At 43.7% G+C, this 20,018-nt stretch overlaps 1 protein-coding gene across 1 annotated transcript in view; it reads left to right on the forward strand.

Annotated features, from left to right (window-relative positions):
• NDUFAF8 (NADH:ubiquinone oxidoreductase complex assembly factor 8) overlaps nt 1-17,335 on the forward strand; it is a 95,071-nt gene extending 77,736 nt beyond the window's left edge. Inside the window, exons 3-4 of the mRNA XM_069199758.1 lie at nt 8,495-8,641; nt 16,925-17,335. Of these exons, the coding sequence (XP_069055859.1) occupies nt 8,495-8,641; nt 16,925-16,945 (168 nt within the window). The 3' untranslated portion in view covers nt 16,946-17,335. The remainder of the gene's footprint in view (nt 1-8,494; nt 8,642-16,924) is intronic.
• The last annotated feature ends 2,683 nt before the right edge of the window (nt 17,336-20,018 follow it).

Genomic DNA, 20,018 nt, shown 5'->3' on the forward strand with positions numbered 1-20,018 from the left:
TCTGCTATTCGCTTCTGCCATCAGGCAGCGGGCAAACCTTTGCAGTCATCTGTGCATGCTCACTCGACGAGAAAAGTCTCATCGTCAGCGGCACTGTTTGCCGGAGTGCCACTACAGGACATATGTAGGGCAGCAACATGGAAGAGCTGTCATACCTTTACTAAGCACTATTGCTTGGAGTCCCTCTCGCACGGAGAGGTAGCAGTGGGCCAAGCGGTTCTCAGGAATCTCTTCAGGTGAAGGTGAGCCATTTCTCCTCCATCCTAGAAAAGGTATGCACATTCAAAAAAAAAAAAAGAAAAAAAATGTATCTAAAGATAATAGAACACAATCATAATCCCATAGTAAGCGGGTTATCCGATATTGATCAGCTTACATTACTGTCTTATGTTTTAATACTGGTTTGTTATTTAAATTTCAGCATGTATCTTCACAGGAATATACCTATTTATATTAAGAGATAAAAACATACTGTTATTTATGTATATATACGTGTGTATAGATAGATGTGTATATATGTATATCTATATATAGATATATATGTAGGGACATATGTCAGTACACTTATATACTTCATCACTTTATACATGATGATGATAAGGTTTTGTGGTCTAAGATAACCTGTTTATTAATAGGGTTGTCATTTTACAATGTGCATACTTATTGCTTTCTACTCTGATTCAAGCATGTGAATCTATGAAAGTTCCAATACTGGAGTAAGAAAATAAGTTACTTACCTGTAACTGTAGTTCTCCAGTATTGGAATCTTTCATAGATTCACATGCGACCCACCCACCTCCCCGGAGAAGCTCACTTCACCTCTTTCTTTCTAGTAATACATATACTCATTGTAATATACGCACTTGTGCGTGGAAAATCTGAGGTGCTAGAGCTTCTCTCAGGAGGTTCTGAAGGGTGCTGTCGCCTGATTGGTGGAGGATCAAGTTTGGTCCTTTTCACAAAATGACTCTGATAGACTATCAAATTGAAGAGGCCTAGGGCCTTTTTCTCTTCAATATGTTTTAACATTACTTATGAAAATTTATACCGGGACTCCCATCTCGACGACGGGGAATGATTCAAGCATGTGAATCTATGAAAGATTCCAATACTGGAGAACTACAGTTACAGGTAAGTAACTTATTTTCTTCTCCGGGGAGGCGGTGGGTCGCATGTGAATCTATGAAAGATTCCAATACTGGAGAACTACAGTTACAGGTAAGTAACTTATTTTCTTACTCCAGTATTGGAACTTTCATAGATTCACATGCTTGAATCAGAGTAGAGAGCAGTAGCTATGCACATTGCAATATAATAACATATTTGATCGAAAACACACATACATGAAACCTCTTTATATTCCTGTATAAAAATATATGTAACTATAAAGGTATACACCTATATGTGTGTGTGTGTGTATATATATATATATATATATAATATATAAATACATATATATACATACACATAAAGAAATGCAGAGTGACAGAGCAAAAAGTTTCCCAAAACACTTGTGTAATATGAATATCATCATTAAAAATGACCACTTATCTGTCTGTTAGAATGTTCTCTTACTCCTGTTTACTTTTTTTTTTGTATAAACGAATATAAGGGATATAAACATAGTGCATACCTGTTATAGGATTGAGGGATGTAGAAGAGATGGCTCACCTTCACTTAAAGAGATTCCCGAGAACCGCTTGACCCACTGCTACCTCTACGTGAGATAGAGATTCCAAGCAGTAGTGTTTTGTGAATGTATGACAGCTCTTCCATGTTGCTGCCCTACAAATGTCTTGTAGTGAAACTCCGCCGAACAGTGCCGCTGACAATGAGACTGCTCTCGTGGAGTGAGCATGTACAGGTGAGTGCAGAGGTTTGCCCGCTGCTTGATGGCAGAAGCGATCCATCTGGAAATACTCTGCTTGGAGAGTGGATGTCCTTTCCTAGGAGCACTGTATGCTACAAATATCTGATCAGAGCGTCAAAAAGATTTAGTCCTGTTCAATTAGAATTGAACACATCTTTTAACGTCTAAGGAGTGTAATGCCCACTCAGCCGAAGTAGATGGATAAGGAAAAAAGGATTTGAAGACTAAAGGTTCATTGATGTGAAAGCCTGAAGGAACCTTTGGAATAAAATGCGGGTTAGTGCGCATTAGCAGTCTGTCGTGTTTAAGCTGTAGGAATGGCTCTTGAATGGAGAGAGCTTGCACCTCGCTGACTCGCCTAGCTGATGTGAGAGCTACTAATAAAGCAACCATCCATGACAGGAACTTGAGAGAAGCACGATGGATCGGCTCAAACGGATGCTTCATCAGTTGTGCTAAGACGATATTTAGGTTCCACGAAGGAGGTGGTGGTCTGAAAGGAAGGAAAACTCTGAAAAGCCCCTTCAAGAACCTCTCAATCAGACGAGAGGAGTAGAGTGAGGGTGTAGCAACCAAACGTCTGTATGCAGCTATAGCTGCTAGGTGAACTTTAATGGAAGAATGTGCCAGGCCAGCTTGAGCTAGCTGCAACAGGTACGGTAATATTTCCTCTGGTGGTGAGACTAATGGGTCAATCTGTCTTTGACACCAGACACAGAATCGTCTCCATTTACAATAATACGTTTTATTGGTGCTATCCGCTCTGGCTTTTGACAATATATTCCTACACTCCTGTGGGATATTCAAATGTGCGAACTCTCTGTGGTCAGGAGCCATGCTGATAAATGCATCGACTTCGGATCTGGGTGCCAAACCTGGCCATTGTTCATTGTTAGCAATTGGGGTAACGGCTCCAGCAGAATGTGAGGCTTGATTGATAGAAGAAGAAGTTCTGCGAACCAATGTTGACGCAGCCAGTACGGAGCTATTAATATCAGAGTGCACGGCTCTGCTTTCATCTTGGTGAGGAACCGTGGGATCAACGGAATTGGAGAAAAGGCATAAGCAAAGATGTCCTACTGGACTATCGAAAACGCATTCCCCCAAGATCCCTTCTGGTGATGCCAACTTGTGAAGAACTGGCATTTGGCGTTGTGTTTGTTTGCAAACAGGTCTACTTTTGGTGTTCCCCACTGAGAAAAAATGTGGTTCACTATTGACTGGTCTAGCTCGCACTCGTGGCAGCTCGACTTCTGCCTGCATCTGCTGTCATGTTGTTTATTCCCGGCAAGTGTACCGCTGATAGTGTGATGCCTTGCTGCGAGGCCCAATTCCAGATTGTTTGGGCTTCTCTGGACAGAGTGAGAGATCTTGCGCCACCTTGTTTGTTGAGGTAATGCATTGTAGTGGTGTTGTCCGTCCTTATTACCACTTGCGATCCTGAGATCTTGGGAAGAAACGCCTGTAAGGCCAGGTGCACTGCTCTGAGCTCCAGCCAATTGATATCCATTGATGCCAGATGCGGTGGCCATTTGCCACTTATTTGCAGATCCTGTAGCACAGCTCCCCAGCCTTCCAGGGATGCATCCGTCGTTATGGTCCACGGAGCTGGCTGCTGTAGAAACGAAAGGCCGATTGATAGATGATGCCTTAGAGACCACCATCTCAGAGCCCTGAGCATTATCAGAGTTATTTGTATCTGATCCTCGAATGTGCCTGACACTTGGAGCCATTGACAATTTAGTTGCTCCTGTAAGGGGCGCATCTTTAGACGGCATAGAGGAACTAGAGGTATGCATGAAGACATCATGCCCACAGAGACTTGAACAGACGGACAGTAACCTTGCTTCTTTTCTGTATGGAACTTGCTAGAGTCAGTAATCTTTGTTGCCTCTCTAATGCGGGACATGCCATGGTGGATTGTGTGTCCAGTTTTGCCCCTAGATAGGTAATATTGCGTGCTGGTAGAGGCTTGGATTTCTCCCAGTTGATGGTGAGTCCGAGGTTGGTTAGTAAGGAAACGCACTTTTTTGTTGATTTGTGCGCTCCTGCATAGGTCCTTGCCTTTATCAGCCAATCGTCTAAGTATGGAAACATTTGGTGTTTTCTCCTTCTGAGAAAGGCTGCAATTGGTGCTAGACATTTGGTAAATATTCTGGGAGCTGATTTCAGTCCGAAAGGAAGGACACGGAATTGAAAATGGCTGCCGGCTACGGTAAATCTCAGGTATTTTCTGTGGGCAGGGTGGATGGGTATGTGGAAGTATGCGTCTTTCAGGTCTGGCGTAGACATGAAATCTTCCTGATTGAGACGCAGGAGGACGTCTTGTAGGCTGCTCATACGGAACAATTGCTTTTTTAAGTAGACATGTCGCTCCCTTAAATCGAGGATCGGCCTCCAATCCTTCCACTTTTTCCAAATGAGGAAGAACCTGTAATAAAATCCTGTTCCCCGCTGGGCTCGAGGCACCTTCTCTATAGCTCCTTTGAGAAGCATTTTGTCGATCTCCTTTTTGAGTTGTTGAGGGTATCTTGAAGGAGTCCTGCAGGGGGGGGGGGGTTGGAGGGAGGTATCTGGGTAAATTCTAAAGTATGACCCCGTTTCACTAATTGTAGGACTCACTTGTCTGAAGTAATGGTTTGCCATTGTTTGAGGAATAGAGATATCCTCCCGCCCAGAATGAAAGGAGGAGAATTGGACGTAGCCGGAGCCTCGGAAGCATCAGGTTCTACGAGCCAAATCTTTGGCCGGGCGGGTTGCGCGTCCACGGCCTCCAGGTCTACCATAGGCAGGCTGCGGCGGCTGCCTTTGTGAGTAGTATTGGCGATATTGTTGGGAAGAGGAAGGATAGGTGGAATATCTGTGTTGTTGATATCCTCCTCTGTATGAGGGTTGGCCACGCCCTCTAGTTCGAAAGGAAGACTTTCGATATTGCAGGGTCCCTAGTGACCTTGCCGTGTCTGTGTCTGATTTGATGGATTGTAAGGCGTCATCAATGTGTTTCCCAAATAATGCCTGGCCATCAAAAGGTAAGCCCAAGATTTTATTTTGCACTTCTGGACGGAAAGAGGTAGCTTTAAGCCAACCTTGCCTTCTAAGCACCGCTGCACCGGCGAGTTGTCGAAAAGCAGTGGTTGCTATGTCCATTGTTTATAAGCTCTGCAGACGTGCGTTGACCCTCCTGTACAGTTTTGTTTGCCTCTGATCTTGTATCTTTCGGCAACTGGCTAATATAAGGAGCAATGTCCGCCCAAAGTTGTCTATCAAACCTAGCCAGTGTTGCCAAAGAGTTGGCAGCTCTTACCACTAGGCTAGCCATGGAGGAAAACCTTTTACCTATGTTATCTAGCCGTCTACCCTCTTTGTCTGGGGGTGCGGAAATCGGGGCAGAAGGATTCTTAGATCTTCTTTGTGCTGCCTGAGCTACCACTGAATCTGGAGGAGGGTGTCCAGTTAGACATGTTGGTGCATCGTCCGGTGCTTTGTATTACTTATCCAAATGAGGCAGTACTGCAGTAACTGTAGCCGGATTATGCATGACTTTAAGACCCTCTTCCCACAGGTAGTTTACCATTGGGATAGAGCGCACGGATTTCTGAAAAGGCTCCTTAAAGTCGTAAAGGAAACAGTCTGTTTGCTTGGTAGGCATTGGTAAAGCACAACGTTTGGCTGCTCTCTCTAGAAGATTGTGAAACCCTCCTATATCTTCTGGTGGGGATTCCACCTTAGATTGAGAAGGAGGAGCAGGGATGATGTATTCGTCCCACTCTGAGTGAGTGTCCAGGAGCTCCCCTTCTTCCTTATCCCCCTGTGAGATGTCCGTATCCTGAGGAAGTGTCATATCAGGAGTGGCCACATTCGTGAGAGGTAAGGAAGTTGGCCTCTTATGTGGAATGGTAACCCCAGAGATGGGTGATGGGGGAGATTGTTCTCCATGAGGGGGAAACTGCCTGCTGTAATCACCCAACATCGCTCTGAGGTCAGTCAATAGGGAGGATGGAATATATGCTCCCTGTTGGTATTGCTGTTTTTCAGCATAAAATTGGGGGTCATAGGCCTCCTCATACTCCTCCTCTTCCTTTACGTTCAGTTGAGATGGACTGTGGGCTGTTCCAAATGGCCCTTCATCATTTGAGTCTTCGTCTCCCTCTAAAAGGTGTACTGGAACAAGGGAGGACACCTTACTAGGTGATGAATGAGTTGGCGTCGGCTTTTCCACACTTTTTTGATGTTTCTCCCTCGTCGATGGTGCATATATAGACTTCGTCGTGGACAGTGTCGTAGACGCTGGACGCACGGAGATTTTAATAGAAGAAGGTCTCGCCGACGAGTCTACCGTTGACAACGGTAGGGCTGACACTGACATCAGCGCTGTCGGCGCTGATGTAGCTGCAGTTCTCGTCGACGGTGGGGTACCTGTCCTCGTCGACGGTGGAAGCACAGAACAAGATGTCGTCGACAATGTTTTTTTCCCAGTTACAGAGGATGGCTTCTTAAAAGGCACAGATGGTGGTACAGAGGAAGATTTTCTGTGCCTCTCTGAACTGGAAGAATGGCCTCTCCCCTCTTTCCTGGAAGCTTTCTTAGGAGAGGAAGATGGGCTGCAGCCCTTATACGACCCTGAAGCAGTCTTTTTGTGGGCTTTTCTTGAGAGTTGTGAGGGAGATCTGGAGCCTGATCTCGCCCTCTTTGATGATCTCTTGGATGTTGAAGATTCATCACTCTCAGAGTCAGAAAGTGGATTTTTTCTATGTTTTAGTTTCTGCAGCCATATCAATAATCTGCCTTCCCTCTCCTTTAAAGTCTTAGAGGAAAAGGTACGACATATCTTACAGTCTTTAGCTGAATGGTCTGGATAGAGGCAGTAAATGCAGTCCTGGTGAGGGTCTTCAGAATGAAGCCTTTTCTTTCCACAAGTCTTGCAGTTTCTGAAAAGACCCTTCTTCTCCTTGTCAGACATATAGTTGGAAAATAGTTGACAAATCAAGTTAGATAAGTTTCTCTGAGAGAAATTGTTGAAAAGGTGTGAAGAAAGAGCAGAGCTCTGAGGAGACTCCCTAGCACGACGTGCGGTAGAAAATCTGAGGTACTGGAGCTTCTCTTAGGAGGATTCTAGAGGGTGCTGTTGCCTGATTGGTGGATGCTCAAGTTTGGTCCTTTTCACAAAATTACTCTGATAGACTGTTAAATTGAAGAGGCCTAGGGCCTTTTTTCTTAGTTAATATATCTTGACATTACTTGTGTAAATTATACCGGGGACTCCCATCTCGCCGATGGGGAATGATTCAAGCATGTGAATCTATGAAAGTTCCAATACTGGAGTAACTCGACTTTACACATGACACTTGTAAATACATATGCAATAATCTGCTTTTAGTCATCTCGGTTTCACAGTGCAGCATAGTAAATTACCTCATCTAAATTGTTCAAACAGATGTTCAAGATAGCATTTAAAAGTTTGTTTTCATCACTCTCACAACTTTCGGACACTTCCTTGTACTCCAGTTGTCCATTCAAAACAACATTTGAAGAGCAACATGTCCCTGAGAAGAAGTTCAGAAACTCAATACGAACTCCCGACTAATTGGTATAAGATGCTAGAGAAAATCAGTAAAAAAAAAACACCAATAAGGGTGACCGCTGTTGGAGGGAGTGCAGTGGCATTGACACATTACTGCACCTTTTGTGGCTCTGTCCCAAACGGGAGATTTTTGGATGAAGTTTTGGATAATCTGAATAGAGCCTTCGATACAAAAATCCCCAAAGACCATGCGGGGGTCATCCTGGTGAAGCCATTTGTGTCTCGCAGCCCACTGGGACTAACTAGATGCTACCAGCTCACTGTGGCCCTAGTTGTCATGGCTCAGGCTCTCCTGTCCCTCTGAGGAGGTGAGGGTAGGGGTGAGTCAAGCCTCCAGCAGTTACTAATTTGGATAGGACAGTGAATCTTAACCTGTGGTTCACAGAATCTCTGCAGTCCATGACCCCTACTCAGAGCATCTGCGACTATCCAGAAAATTAAATATTAGTGCAGACTTTATAGTTGTGGGTCCAGTGCTGGCACGCTGGGCCCCAAGCTCAGGTGCACTGTGCTTTAAAAAAAATAATCATACAGGGTAGAAGGCCCATGCTGTATAGTTCTTCCTATGACTTGCTATTATCAGGTAATAATAAAAATGTTAAGTTAACCTGGTGAATATTATACTTGCCGGAGAGGTCTGAGTTTTGTCTAGTTGAAGGTTTGATGCATGACAAAAAAAAGAGTAGATGTTCTTTCTGCAAAGCACGTTTACAGTGCAGATCACAGATTTGTATTTCATGTAGATAACCAAGTGGATTCATGATTTTATCATAGATATCCTTTTATTACTTGCATAAAAACAATCCCTCTAATATACTACAGTAACCAGCACCAAACAGCTGAATACAAATGTTAAAGAATAGCTTTAGAAATGTATTATTTTTTGCCCCCTCAATCTTTTTCTTTTTTGGTTTCCCCCAGAGGTTGCAAAAAAGGGTGCCTTTGTGTAGTAATCATTTTTAGATTTTGCCTTCATGCACTTGCTGAACTTACCATTGGCTTAATCTAACGTTGCTCTGATTTACATGCTTCTGATTTGCCAGCACGCTGTCTGCACGTCGTCCTGCTTCACTTCCTGTTGTCTTGTTTGCCGTTATTGCCGTTGGGTTGCCTGTAGACCAAGTACTTCTTCTGGTCATTCCTCATTGGACACTAGTCAGTGTCCCTCCTCTCTTGGGACCATGCGAAAGGTACTCTTTTTTTTTTTTTTTTTTTTTCCATTTTGCTTCATGCTCTTCTGTGACAGTATGTTTAGGCATGTCCTCTAGTTTTGACAGCATCTCTACCAGCTTACTTGGTTCGGCGCCTCTGTTGGAGCACTGGAGTTTTTTTTTTTTTTTTTGTCTCTTCCCAGAGCCACAGAGCTCTTGGTGAATGGCAAGCTCCCATTTGTGAATCTGACCCCCAGGGTGACGCCCCCCCCACCGTCAACCCCAATCCCCGGGGCTGCACATGCACGGTGGTGAGCGGGCACCCTCGGCATGTTCTATAAGCGTGGTTGAGCAAACCCTTTTTTATTCCTGGATTCAACTAAGCTTGAAACCTGCTGTTAAAAGAGGAAAATTGCGAATACACATTGTTGAATACTTTGTGAATCTAAATGATATGTGTATGTTTTATGACAAAAAAAACTGCCTCAGTGTGTGCATGTTTAGAGGGCTTTTAAACAAGGAGTAAATAGTAATTTCATCAAATAATGCCGATTTGCTTCGCCTACTGCATGTTCAAGAGCCTGATCAATTTTCATGATGAAGCATGGCTCTGTAACCTGCTATTTTTGAGAATGCATATTGGTGGCCGTTCTGCGTGCCTACTGATTTGGGAGCCCCTTGGCAAGTGGTACAGGGTGACAGATGTCAGACGCACCTGCTAATTAACAGTTCTAGGCGTTGGAGGCTCGCACACTGCAATATCTATATCTATCTCCCTATATGGGGGGGGGGGGGGGTAAGGGGATCGGCGGTAGTTTTCAGGGTTTTTTTTTTAGTTACATTAAACAGGGACACATTTATTTTTATAGACACAGGGAGATTGTGATTTCCCCAGAATCACAGGAAGTTTAGCCGACGCCTAGACTTGATCCTGCTTCCCTGTTCCAAAGTCGACAGCTCTGGCTGTTATGCATCATCCTCTCCCCATTTTGGGCTTCTGAGATTTTGGGGGGTATCCTTGCCAGAATAAAGGAGGGGGCAGTTATTGTTTTTTCTGCTGCAACAGCAGGTGCGTGTCCAACAGTTCACACAGAGGCTAGCAAAGTCACAGTTCCAGTTGCTGGCATCAGAGGACCTGGTGACGGTGCGAGGAGACGGGAAGGGTTGTGAGCTTCTTTCAACCTACTGGCACTGCGATCACTTCACGAAAAGGCACCATGAACAGATGATATTTTATTGGGTGGAATCTAAGCAGCCTCTGCACCTTACAATGCACTTTAGTCCCCATCTTGGTATATAATATTCGAGAAGAAATGATGTGGTCACTTAGAAAAAGGCATTGGGTATCCGACCTTCGTCAAACAGACCAGCTTTACTGCGATCTCTTCTCACCATGCTGGCATTTAATCAGTTCAGAGAAGACACAGATGCCTGCGCTTTCTGGCATCAGGGAGCTGGTTATCTTCTGGAACAAAACAAAAGCGAAACCTATTGGCTTTGCCAGTGTTTGTTTTTAGGGCAAGTAGTCCGACCATTTAATTGCTTCCAGTATGGATGATATGCAACTCCTACACCAGGTAGCCTTCATTTCCTATTCAGTGACTTTCACACTTGTATAAATCAGTCTTTGTGTATATATATATATATATATATATATATATATATATATATATATATATATATATATATATATATATATATATATATATATATATTGTGTGTGTGTGTGTGAGAGAGAGAGAGAGACTTAGATGGGCTGTGAAGAGATGAGGTGCCTCTATTGGTGGCTGGTAGTGAGGAAATCCATTGAAAAGAAGGTCCTTATGGGGCTGTCAACAAACATTGGTGCACCGAATGGCATCAGCACCAAAGCTGGCCTTGGATTGATAAAAGTATATACACATAACAAAGCTAAACTTAAAATTGTAACGTGGTCTGTAAATGTGTAGGAATTTGAAGCTGGAGGCTAAAAAAATAAGTTGATATTCTTAGCTAGATTTATGGGGACTGCACAAGCATGTCAAACAGTTGTATGGATTAATAATGGCCTCAATTGAAGTACTAGCCTGCTCTGACAAAAAGAAGATGCATTACAGGCACAACATAGAGAGCGATACGGTGCAGTATAGCATATAGCTTTGTTTTTCAGAGTTCTGAAAAGCTTCATCCTTTCCATCATAATTTAAATGTTTGTTTCATAATTTGTGTATTTGACTATACATGTTTCTGTAGTTTTTTTTTGTGCGTTTGTGTGTGTTTTTTTTTTTTTTTTTTTTTTTAATTAGGTTCACATCCTGTAAATTGTTTAGGCAGGAGGTCCCCCACCTTCCTCTAGTGATTCAGTGGGAGTCAAGGGAAGTCAAAAGGTTAAGAACCGCTGGCATAGGAAGTTGAGATATACTTGCCATGGAAAAGCTCTCCCTGGCTTTAGATCATTCTTTAAGGGCCTATGAACCAGGCTGACAAACATTTTGAATATTATATAGCATGAAACGGAGCTGGTTTCTGGTTGCAGTACCCCTCCACTTTTTGTCTGGGTTTTAGATGCATCTTTGACTGAGGTGCACTGGGTTCCTGCTAACCAGATCCTCAGTCCCCAAAACAAGACCCCTGGTCATTTGATTCCCTAAGTGACCAGGCCCCTCAGCCCCCTGTAGGTCCCTAGTAAATGTTACCCCTGGTACCTAGGGCATGGGTATTGAAGAGGGCCCCTCAGAGCTGCAGCACAATTTGTGCCACTCTAAAGGACCCAGCACCAACCTTATGAAGACTGCCATTGCAGGCTGCATGACAAGGTGCTCCCAAAAGTGAAAACACAACATGGCACACAGCCTGTGTGCCATACCCCCTAAACAATGCATGCTATAAATGTATGTCTCCCCTCTAGCAGGCCTTACAGCCCTAAAGCAGGGTGCATTATATTACATGTGAGGGCATATCTGCATGAGCAGATATGCCCCTGCTATGCCTTTGTCGACTTCACACAAAGTAAGTGACCAGGAAAGTCATTCTAAAGGCATGTGCTGGGTACTAGTCACTACTAGTTTCCCAGCTACATGATGGCTTCCCTGAATTTAGTGATACTTGGTATCAAACATCTCAGAATAATAAACACTCACTGATGCCAGTGAGAGACTTATTAACTGCACCCAGAGGGCACCTTAGAGGTGGCCCCTGAAAAACCTACCAGCTACTAGTGGGTTGACTGACTGGTCCTGACCTGTTCAGCCACCATAGACTCGTTTGACCCCTCCCACCCCCACAAGGTGAGAGCCAGGGCTCTCGAGGGCCAGATACAAAAGCCTGCACTGGGCGGGGGTGTTAATACCTCACCCAGGCAGGATGGACTTTCCAGGGCGGGAAGCTTCAAAGGCCTAGCTGCTTTTGTAATGCGACCCAGGTCTCTCCAGATGTTGGAGATGACCGACCCCCCAACCTCTGTCCTGACCCTACTTTTGATGGCAGCACAGGAAAATTTGTCATATTAGGAGGTGTGTCCACTTCATGCCAGTATCGCCCCTAGGGTGGGCAAGCTGAAGTGGACAGTACTTTTTAAGTTCCTCCATCTTGTTTGGAAGGAATTAGGCCACTAGGGTTAGTTATGCCTACTTCCCAGCGGAAGTGGTCATAAAAAGTGTGTAGTCACCCTAATGGTGGGCAGCCCATTGAAGAAGACCCGGACAAAGAAGAGTTGCACCCGTAGGAGAGGAAAAGAAGCAGCTGACCTGGAACCAGCCCCTCTGGCCTGCCTGCTGACCTCAAAGGATCCTGCATCGACAGCCAACTCATCCAGCCTTCAAGTCTCAAGTCTCCCTTGGGCAGCGGATTTGCCCTACAAGACAAAACTCCAAAGAAAGGTCTCTGCAGCTGCTGGAACCCCAGAAACCCTAAACCAGAAGTGACCACTGCACCAAATGCCCACGACCTGAGGTTAAGCCTACCAACTGTGCCAACACAGGTCCCCAGCTGCCCAGAGACCGAGTCCAGTGTAGTCTTGCCCATCTTGGACTCTCCAGAGACACTTGCAACCTCTGCACACCATCCCCCTCTCCCACAGGCTTGTGAAAGGAGAAGATCCGACATCTCCATTAACCACTGCACCCTTCACCCCTGACCCCAGCTGAAGTGTTTCATCGGTGCCAATGATGTCTCTCGGCTCCTAAGAGTTATAGTCTACCCCTGCCAGACTCCCTGACGACACCTGCAGCCTCAACACACAGGACCTCCTGAGCCAGAGTGCTTCCGGACATGAAAACCTGACACCTAAAGACACCTCTGCATCCTTCACCCATGGATAACACTAGAGGATGACCAAAGGTGCACCCACGTTCCTGAGCTCCTCAAGTGTACTACTTACCTGCTTGTTATCCCGGACTGGCTTCCTAGCTAGGGCCTGCAGCCTGTGCCACCTGGTGTCACCCGTAGGTGTGGTTCTGACCAGTGCCCAGCACTTACCTTAACTCCCTGATATTGGCTTTGTAAGTCGTAGTTAACCCTGTGTTTGCTGACAGAATAAAATTGAGAGAACTGAAAATTGCACTAAGAGTTTATTTCTGAAACTGCGAAGTGTTTATGCCTAAAGTCAACTTGCCTCATAACGAAGTTCTTGGGTTTGAAACATATATAAAATGTTATTTTTTACATTGGTCTCAGATTTATTCTTTGTGTCACTCATTTATTGCCTCTGTGAGCAAAACAAATGCTTAGCACCACCCTCTGATAAGCCTAACTGCTCGCCCACTCTACCAAAAAAGAGCATTAGTCCTTTCTACTTTTGCCTCTGTAAACTAATTGGACATCCACTGGACTCTCTGAACAGTGTACTTCTTTTTAGTACACCATATAGAGAGCCAGCTTCCTACAGTGAACTAGATGTGAGGACGTTCGAGCGATTTGCATTTGGAACAAACAAGTTTCACACTTCACAATAATCAAATAGTGACCAATATAGCAGACATATAGGTCTACAATCTAAAACTGAGTACTGTTGTAAAATAAATTAAACACTTTCTAAAGATGGCCAAAGGTGCCATTTCCTTTCTTTATTCTCTTTTAAGTGACCATGGCAAATAGACTTTTGGTTCCCTATAGTTGAAGACGGGATCTCCAAGGATCAATGGTGGAAACTACTCGTGACATACCCAGGTGTTAATCACTCTGTGGGGATGAGAGATGCCCACTACAAATTGATGTAAGACTGAGACTTCTACTCCACGAAATAAAAACAAAAATAATAATAATTTCCGAACACAACCGACCTATGTTGGAGAGGGTGTGGGTTGCTCGGGGACTTTCACCATATATGGCGGGACTGCCCTTTAATTCGCCTGTTTTGGTCAGAAATTTTAGCACAAATTACAGACATATTGGGTTATTCAGTTCCCTCTACACCGGGGTTCAGTTCACCTTGTTGGGGCTACAAGACAAATCTCTCAAGCGCCAAACCTTATGTGATCTTTTCATTGTTTGACTCTGCTTGGGAGTGGCCAAAACTACCCTGGCAGCCTCGTGGGAAAAAAAAAACTACGCCTCCTTCAGCTATGCAATGCTATGCCTGGCTGTGGCAGGCCTTGACTATGAAAAGGTTGGCTGATGCCCTAATGGATAACTTCAAACATTTTTTAATGTGTATGGGGTCCTCTAGTGAACTGTTTGTCCATCGACGTTCCACTCGCGGCTTGCCCCACACCAACACGAGCACTTCCATCTTTTGTTCAAATATAATTTCATACAAAATCGCTGCAAGGCCTATACAGACTGGGTACAGTTATTTCACACTCGCCTCTTAACTCATGACTGATGATCCCATTCACAGTTTGTTTACTGGGGCTTTTTGGGGGTGGGAATGTTCATAGTTGGGCACTTAACAAGATGCTGTTTTGCAACAGCAGTTATTTGTACACATTGGAAACTGTTTTTTTCAGTGGCATTCTCCTGTATATCAGTGATGATCCCGCTGCTTATCGATGCTGCGATCTCTGGCTATGTTAAAACTCAAAGAAAATTTGTCAAAAACCCTAATATATGGACGAGCTCAGAATTAACTAGGGTAATTGGTTATATAAATCGGTGAAAAAGCATAGGGGAGTGGAACAGGATCAAGGTTTAGCAGTCCCCGGTGAGGGATGCGAGAGATTAACCTTTCCAGATAACCGAAAGTACATTGATGACATAGGATAATGTAGAAGGGAGCCCTAATCGTGTCTGATTCCATAATAGACAAACGAAAAATAACTTGAAATATTCCATTCAGAACACTAAATGCCATTAGTATGCATACAAATCTACTGCAGAGTGAAGGATGCAGGTAAGTAACATTCTCCGTAGCACCTTACCTGCATACAAATTCAGAGTGTTACTGGGGTTCTCTGTGTTTTTAATTCAAACGCTGATGTCGAGGGTCATCACTTGGATTAAGCAGACCTTTCTTCTGGAAGACTATTGGCTATTTAATGGGTGGAATCTTAGGCCCTGACCACTTGGAAGATAGTGACATATCCATTATACAGGGAGTGCAGAATTATTAGGCAAGTTGTATTTTTGAGGATTAATTTTATTATTGAACAACAACCATGTTCTCAATGAACCCAAAAAACTCAAATATCAAAGCTGAATATTTTTGGAAGTAGTTTTTAGTTTTAGCTATGTTAGGGGGATATCTGTGTGTGCAGGTGACTATTACTGTGCATAATTATTAGGCAACTTAACAAAAAACAAATATATACCCATTTCAATTATTTATTATTACCAGTGAAACCAATATAACATCTCAACATTCACTAATATACATTTCTGACATTCAAAAACAAAACAAAAACAAATCAGTGACCAATATAGCCACCTTTCTTTGCAAGGACACTCAAAAGCCTGCCATCCATGGATTCTGTCAGTGTTTTGATCTGTTCACCATCAACATTGCGTGCAGCAGCAACCACAGCCTCCCAGACACTGTTCAGAGAGGTGTACTGTTTTCCCTCCTTGTAAATCTCACATTTGATGATGGACCACAGGTTCTCAATGGGGTTCAGATCAGGTGAACAAGGAGGCCATGTCATTAGATTTCCTTCTTTTATACCCTTTCTTGCCAGCCACGCTGTGGAGTACTTGGACGCGTGTGATGGAGCATTGTCCTGCATGAAAATCATGTTTTTCTTGAAGGATGCAGACTTCTTCCTGTACCACTGCTTGAAGAAGGTGTCTTCCAGGAACTGGCAGTAGGACTGGGAGTTGAGCTTGACTCCATCCTCAACCCGAAAAGGCCCCACAAGCTCATCTTTGATGATACCAGCCCAAACCAGTACTCCACCTCCACCTTGCTGGCGTCTGAGTCGGACTGGAGCTCTCTGCCCTTTACCAATCCAGCCACGGGCCCATCCATCTGGCCCATCAAGACTCACTCTCATTTCATCAGTCCATAAAACCTTCGAAAAATCAGTCTTGAGATATTTCTTGGCCCAGTCTTGATGTTTCAGCTTGTGTGTCTTGTTCAGTGGTGGTCCTCTTTCAGCCTTTCTTACCTTGGCCATGTCTCTGAGTATTGCACACCTTGTGCTTTTGGGCACTCCAGTGATGTTGCAGCTCTGAAATATGGCCAAACTGGTGGCAAGTGGCATCGTGGCAGCTGCACGCTTGACTTTTCTCAGTTCATGGGCAGTTATTTTGCGCCTTGGTTTTTCCACACGCTTCTTGCGACCCTGTTGACTATTTTGAATGAAACGCTTGATTGTTCGATGATCACGCTTCAGAAGCTTTGCAATTTTAAGAGTGCTGCATCCCTCTGCAAGATATCTCTCTATTTTTGACTTTTCTGAGCCTGTCAAGTCCTTCTTTTGACCCATTTTGCCAAAGGAAAGGAAGTTGCCTAATAGTTATGCACACCTGATATAGGGTGTTGATGTCATTAGACCACACCCCTTCTCATTGCAGAGATGCACATCACCTAATATGCTTAATTGGTAGTATGCTTTCGAGCCTATACAGCTTGGAGTAAGACAACATGCATGAAGAGGATGATGTGGTCAAAATACTCATTTGCCTAATAATTCTGCACTCCCTGTATTCTTTTAAACTTTTGAACAGTGCAGAAAAAACCAAATCTTAACTTTGAAACGATGTAAACGTTATAGGACTATGTTTTTAACAATGCTGTCAAATGTAATGTTTTATAATTAAAATAAAAACTTGAGGAACAAAAATGTCCCCTCAAGAAAATGTGTTTAAGGTGCTTATTCATCATTTACCACTTTCACGAGAAAGGTTACCTGATGCCCGCTTTATACGTGTTAACCCTTTTAACAGTCTTGTTGTCGCTTGTCTTACCAGGGAAAGAACCTTTCGAAGTAGCGCTGCTGCACCCACTGGAGAGTTGTGCTAGATGGAGCTTACGGGGCGGGCCGAAGAAAAGTTCAGCTTCCGCAGAGATTCATTTCAGCCTCATTTGGGTGTGATTTCTAAATGACGTGGTATTGAAGAACCACACACCACTGTCTGTCGTGTACAGCATGGAGTCTCACACTAGTCTAAGGCGGATATTGCGCACACCAACGTTTAATGCTTTGTATGCCGAGGGGCTACATGTTTACATGTCAGGGACTTTTCTGCTGGACGTTGTGCGAACTCTGTCATCTGTGGCCAACAAACTGTAAACGGAACGTAGAGGGGCTGGGTTAGTGCTCAGCAGCAACCATTGCAGAGGCTGGTTTTCATTCAATAAAAGCACCATATTTAACTGTACTGTCTGCCTGTTTCTGAGTCTCACCAAGGGTCGCCCTAATTGAAGAGCGAGCGTGACATTTGGAAAACATGCTCATGTTTCTTTTTTTACAAAAGGGACACGCCTCCCTCTTGTACAGAAGGATTAATTAAACTACTCAGGCAAGGTCGCTGGCAGATCTGAATTTGTTTTAAAGGCATGAGGGTATGTAACAGAACGAAGGCCAGGAAAGAAAAAATAAACATACAAATCGAACACCATTATTTCTCAAAAGGTAACAGTTGTCAGTCCGGCAAAGCCCTCAGATTTGTAATCCTGCCCACTAATACCAGATCCAAACCGTGTCTTTAGCTGTCCGTTTTTATTAGAAGGTTTAAAACGGTTGCAACCTAGTGGTAACGTTCTTTTCTATCAATCCCAGCTCACTTAATTGTTGATTCATATCTAATCAGTTCCTTTCTTCCCCAAAATTATTAGCACTTAGAAACAGCCTGTCTTTTTTGTTTGTAAACATCCCATTGATTTTTTTTTTTTATGTAATCACATTGGGGAGTCTGAGTAAGTAAGGTTTATTCTGTAAAATAGCATTGGCTCCTGTATTCTTTTCATGTTCTTATTCTCCAGTTAGGAAAGAAGTATCCAAGACCACTTTTGTAGGCTGTGGATAGTACTGTGTGCCATCACCTTTGTTAGAACTCTTTCCATGCCATAAAGTTGTAATCTCTCAGAATCTATCCACCCATACCAGATCATCTGCACCTAAATTATATAGATCATTTTGGCATGTGTAACATTGCTGATATTCTACCCGGAATCAGTTCGTTCGAGCTGCAGCAAAGTTCTTAGTCATTTTGAAAAATGTAAACGTATAAGGATCACACATGTAACTTTGAAACACAAGCAATTTGTAATGAAGAATTAAGGGGCACGAGAGATTTTCTGTCATCAAATAGGTGTAATAGCAATATTCTGGAATGATTGTGAGAAAAATTGAACATGTATGAATTGTAGCCAGTGTCCTGAGGAGGTTTATGTGACTGGTTTAAAGCAGTATTGGTACACCCATGGATGTGGGGGATAGGAGACAGTACGGAGCTATACCTCTGGTGAGGCCATATAATCACATAATAGAGGTAAAGCACAAGCTTAACCGAGCAGGTGCTAGTAGTGCTTGGCTTTAGCAGTAAATGTTAAAGGTGTGAGGCTACAGTGGTTATTGGCTTAAGTTGGGACAAAACTTTATGCAGTGCTTCGATGACGTGATTGCAGGAAAAAAGTTAATTGCCATTAACAATGTGCAGCAGTAATCGGTTACAGTTTCCTATTATTTTCATAGTGGCATTTTTTGTCTGGATCTGAAATAGTTGTACTGGTGAGCAAACAATACTGCATGGCCGGTATGTCTGTAATTGGACCCGTGTGAAGTGGACTGAATAAGATAATGTACTGTGATTTGGTGTTAGCTTTGGATTATTCAGCAACAGTGTACAGTAGGTACAGAAATATTCATGCGCCTTTACATCTGGTTCGTAATGCAAAATTGATATTAGAGCATTTCTGCTTAGATATCAGCTTACACGGTCACTGACTATTTGTAAATGCACGAAGGAGCAATTTAGAACCTGCGCTGGACATTACAAAAAATTTACTTACTGTGGCATCCCACAAATTGTGAGTGGCTGAAAGTAGAAAAAGTCCTAAGCAGTGAAGCCATTGACAGCCAGCATAAACCTTATTTATTTATTTATTGATTGTAGGAAGCTGGCCTGGTGTGTGGTGGGTACTTACACTTTATATCAGGTCCAGCTATCCCCTATTAGTGTAGTGTAGGCAGTGTCTAGAAGCATGCTCTCTAGAGGCAGCTGTGGATGAACAGCCAAGGCTTATCTAGGAGACATGCAAAGCTCATGCAATACACCACTGTAGTCACACAGCACTTACACACATGAAAGAATACACTCAGGGATACAAAAATAAAGGTACTTTATTATGGTAACACAGCACCAAAAATACTATAGAGGCAATACTCCCTTAGGAGGTAAGTCATGCACAAGATATATACACTAGTTGTCAGAAATAGGCATAAGAATAGTTAGAAAATAGTGTAAAACACAATAGAGAATAGTGGCCCTAGTGGGAGCACAAACCATATACTAAAAAAATGGAATGCGAGAGACACCCCCCACCTATGTAAGTGGAGTGTGTAGAAGGGGCGCTGGGAGTACTAGGAAAGCACAAAGGTAAGTACCACAACACCCCCGGCGACCTGGAAAGCAGGAATAAATCACTAGAGTTTTCCCAACACACCCACTTAGAAGAAAGGAAGAGAATTGCAAAACCCAGAGGCGACTGCGAGAAACCAACAGTGGATTCCTGAAGAGGAAGACCTGTGGAAAGAGAGGACCAAGTCCAGAAGACACAGCAGAGTCCATTGGGGGGAAGGAGCCCCTACCCACCAAGCAGAGGATGCAGGAGTTGGTTGATGGTGAGGAAGAAGAGTCAGCACTGCAGCCCTGGAGTCAGAGTCGAAGTCCCAGAGGATACAGGTGATGTCCCACGTCGGAAGGAAGATTGCAGTTGGGTTTACGTGTTCGGATTCCACCAGTAAGCTTTGGCACAAGCAAAATTCGCAGGTGGCAGAAAGTGGTGCTGCCGGGGACCAGCAAGGCCCAGGAGGACTCAACCCAGGAGGGGGATTCAGAG

This window comes from Pleurodeles waltl, chromosome 7 (assembly GCF_031143425.1).
Source record: "Pleurodeles waltl isolate 20211129_DDA chromosome 7, aPleWal1.hap1.20221129, whole genome shotgun sequence".
Classification (NCBI taxonomy): domain Eukaryota; kingdom Metazoa; phylum Chordata; class Amphibia; order Caudata; family Salamandridae; genus Pleurodeles; species Pleurodeles waltl.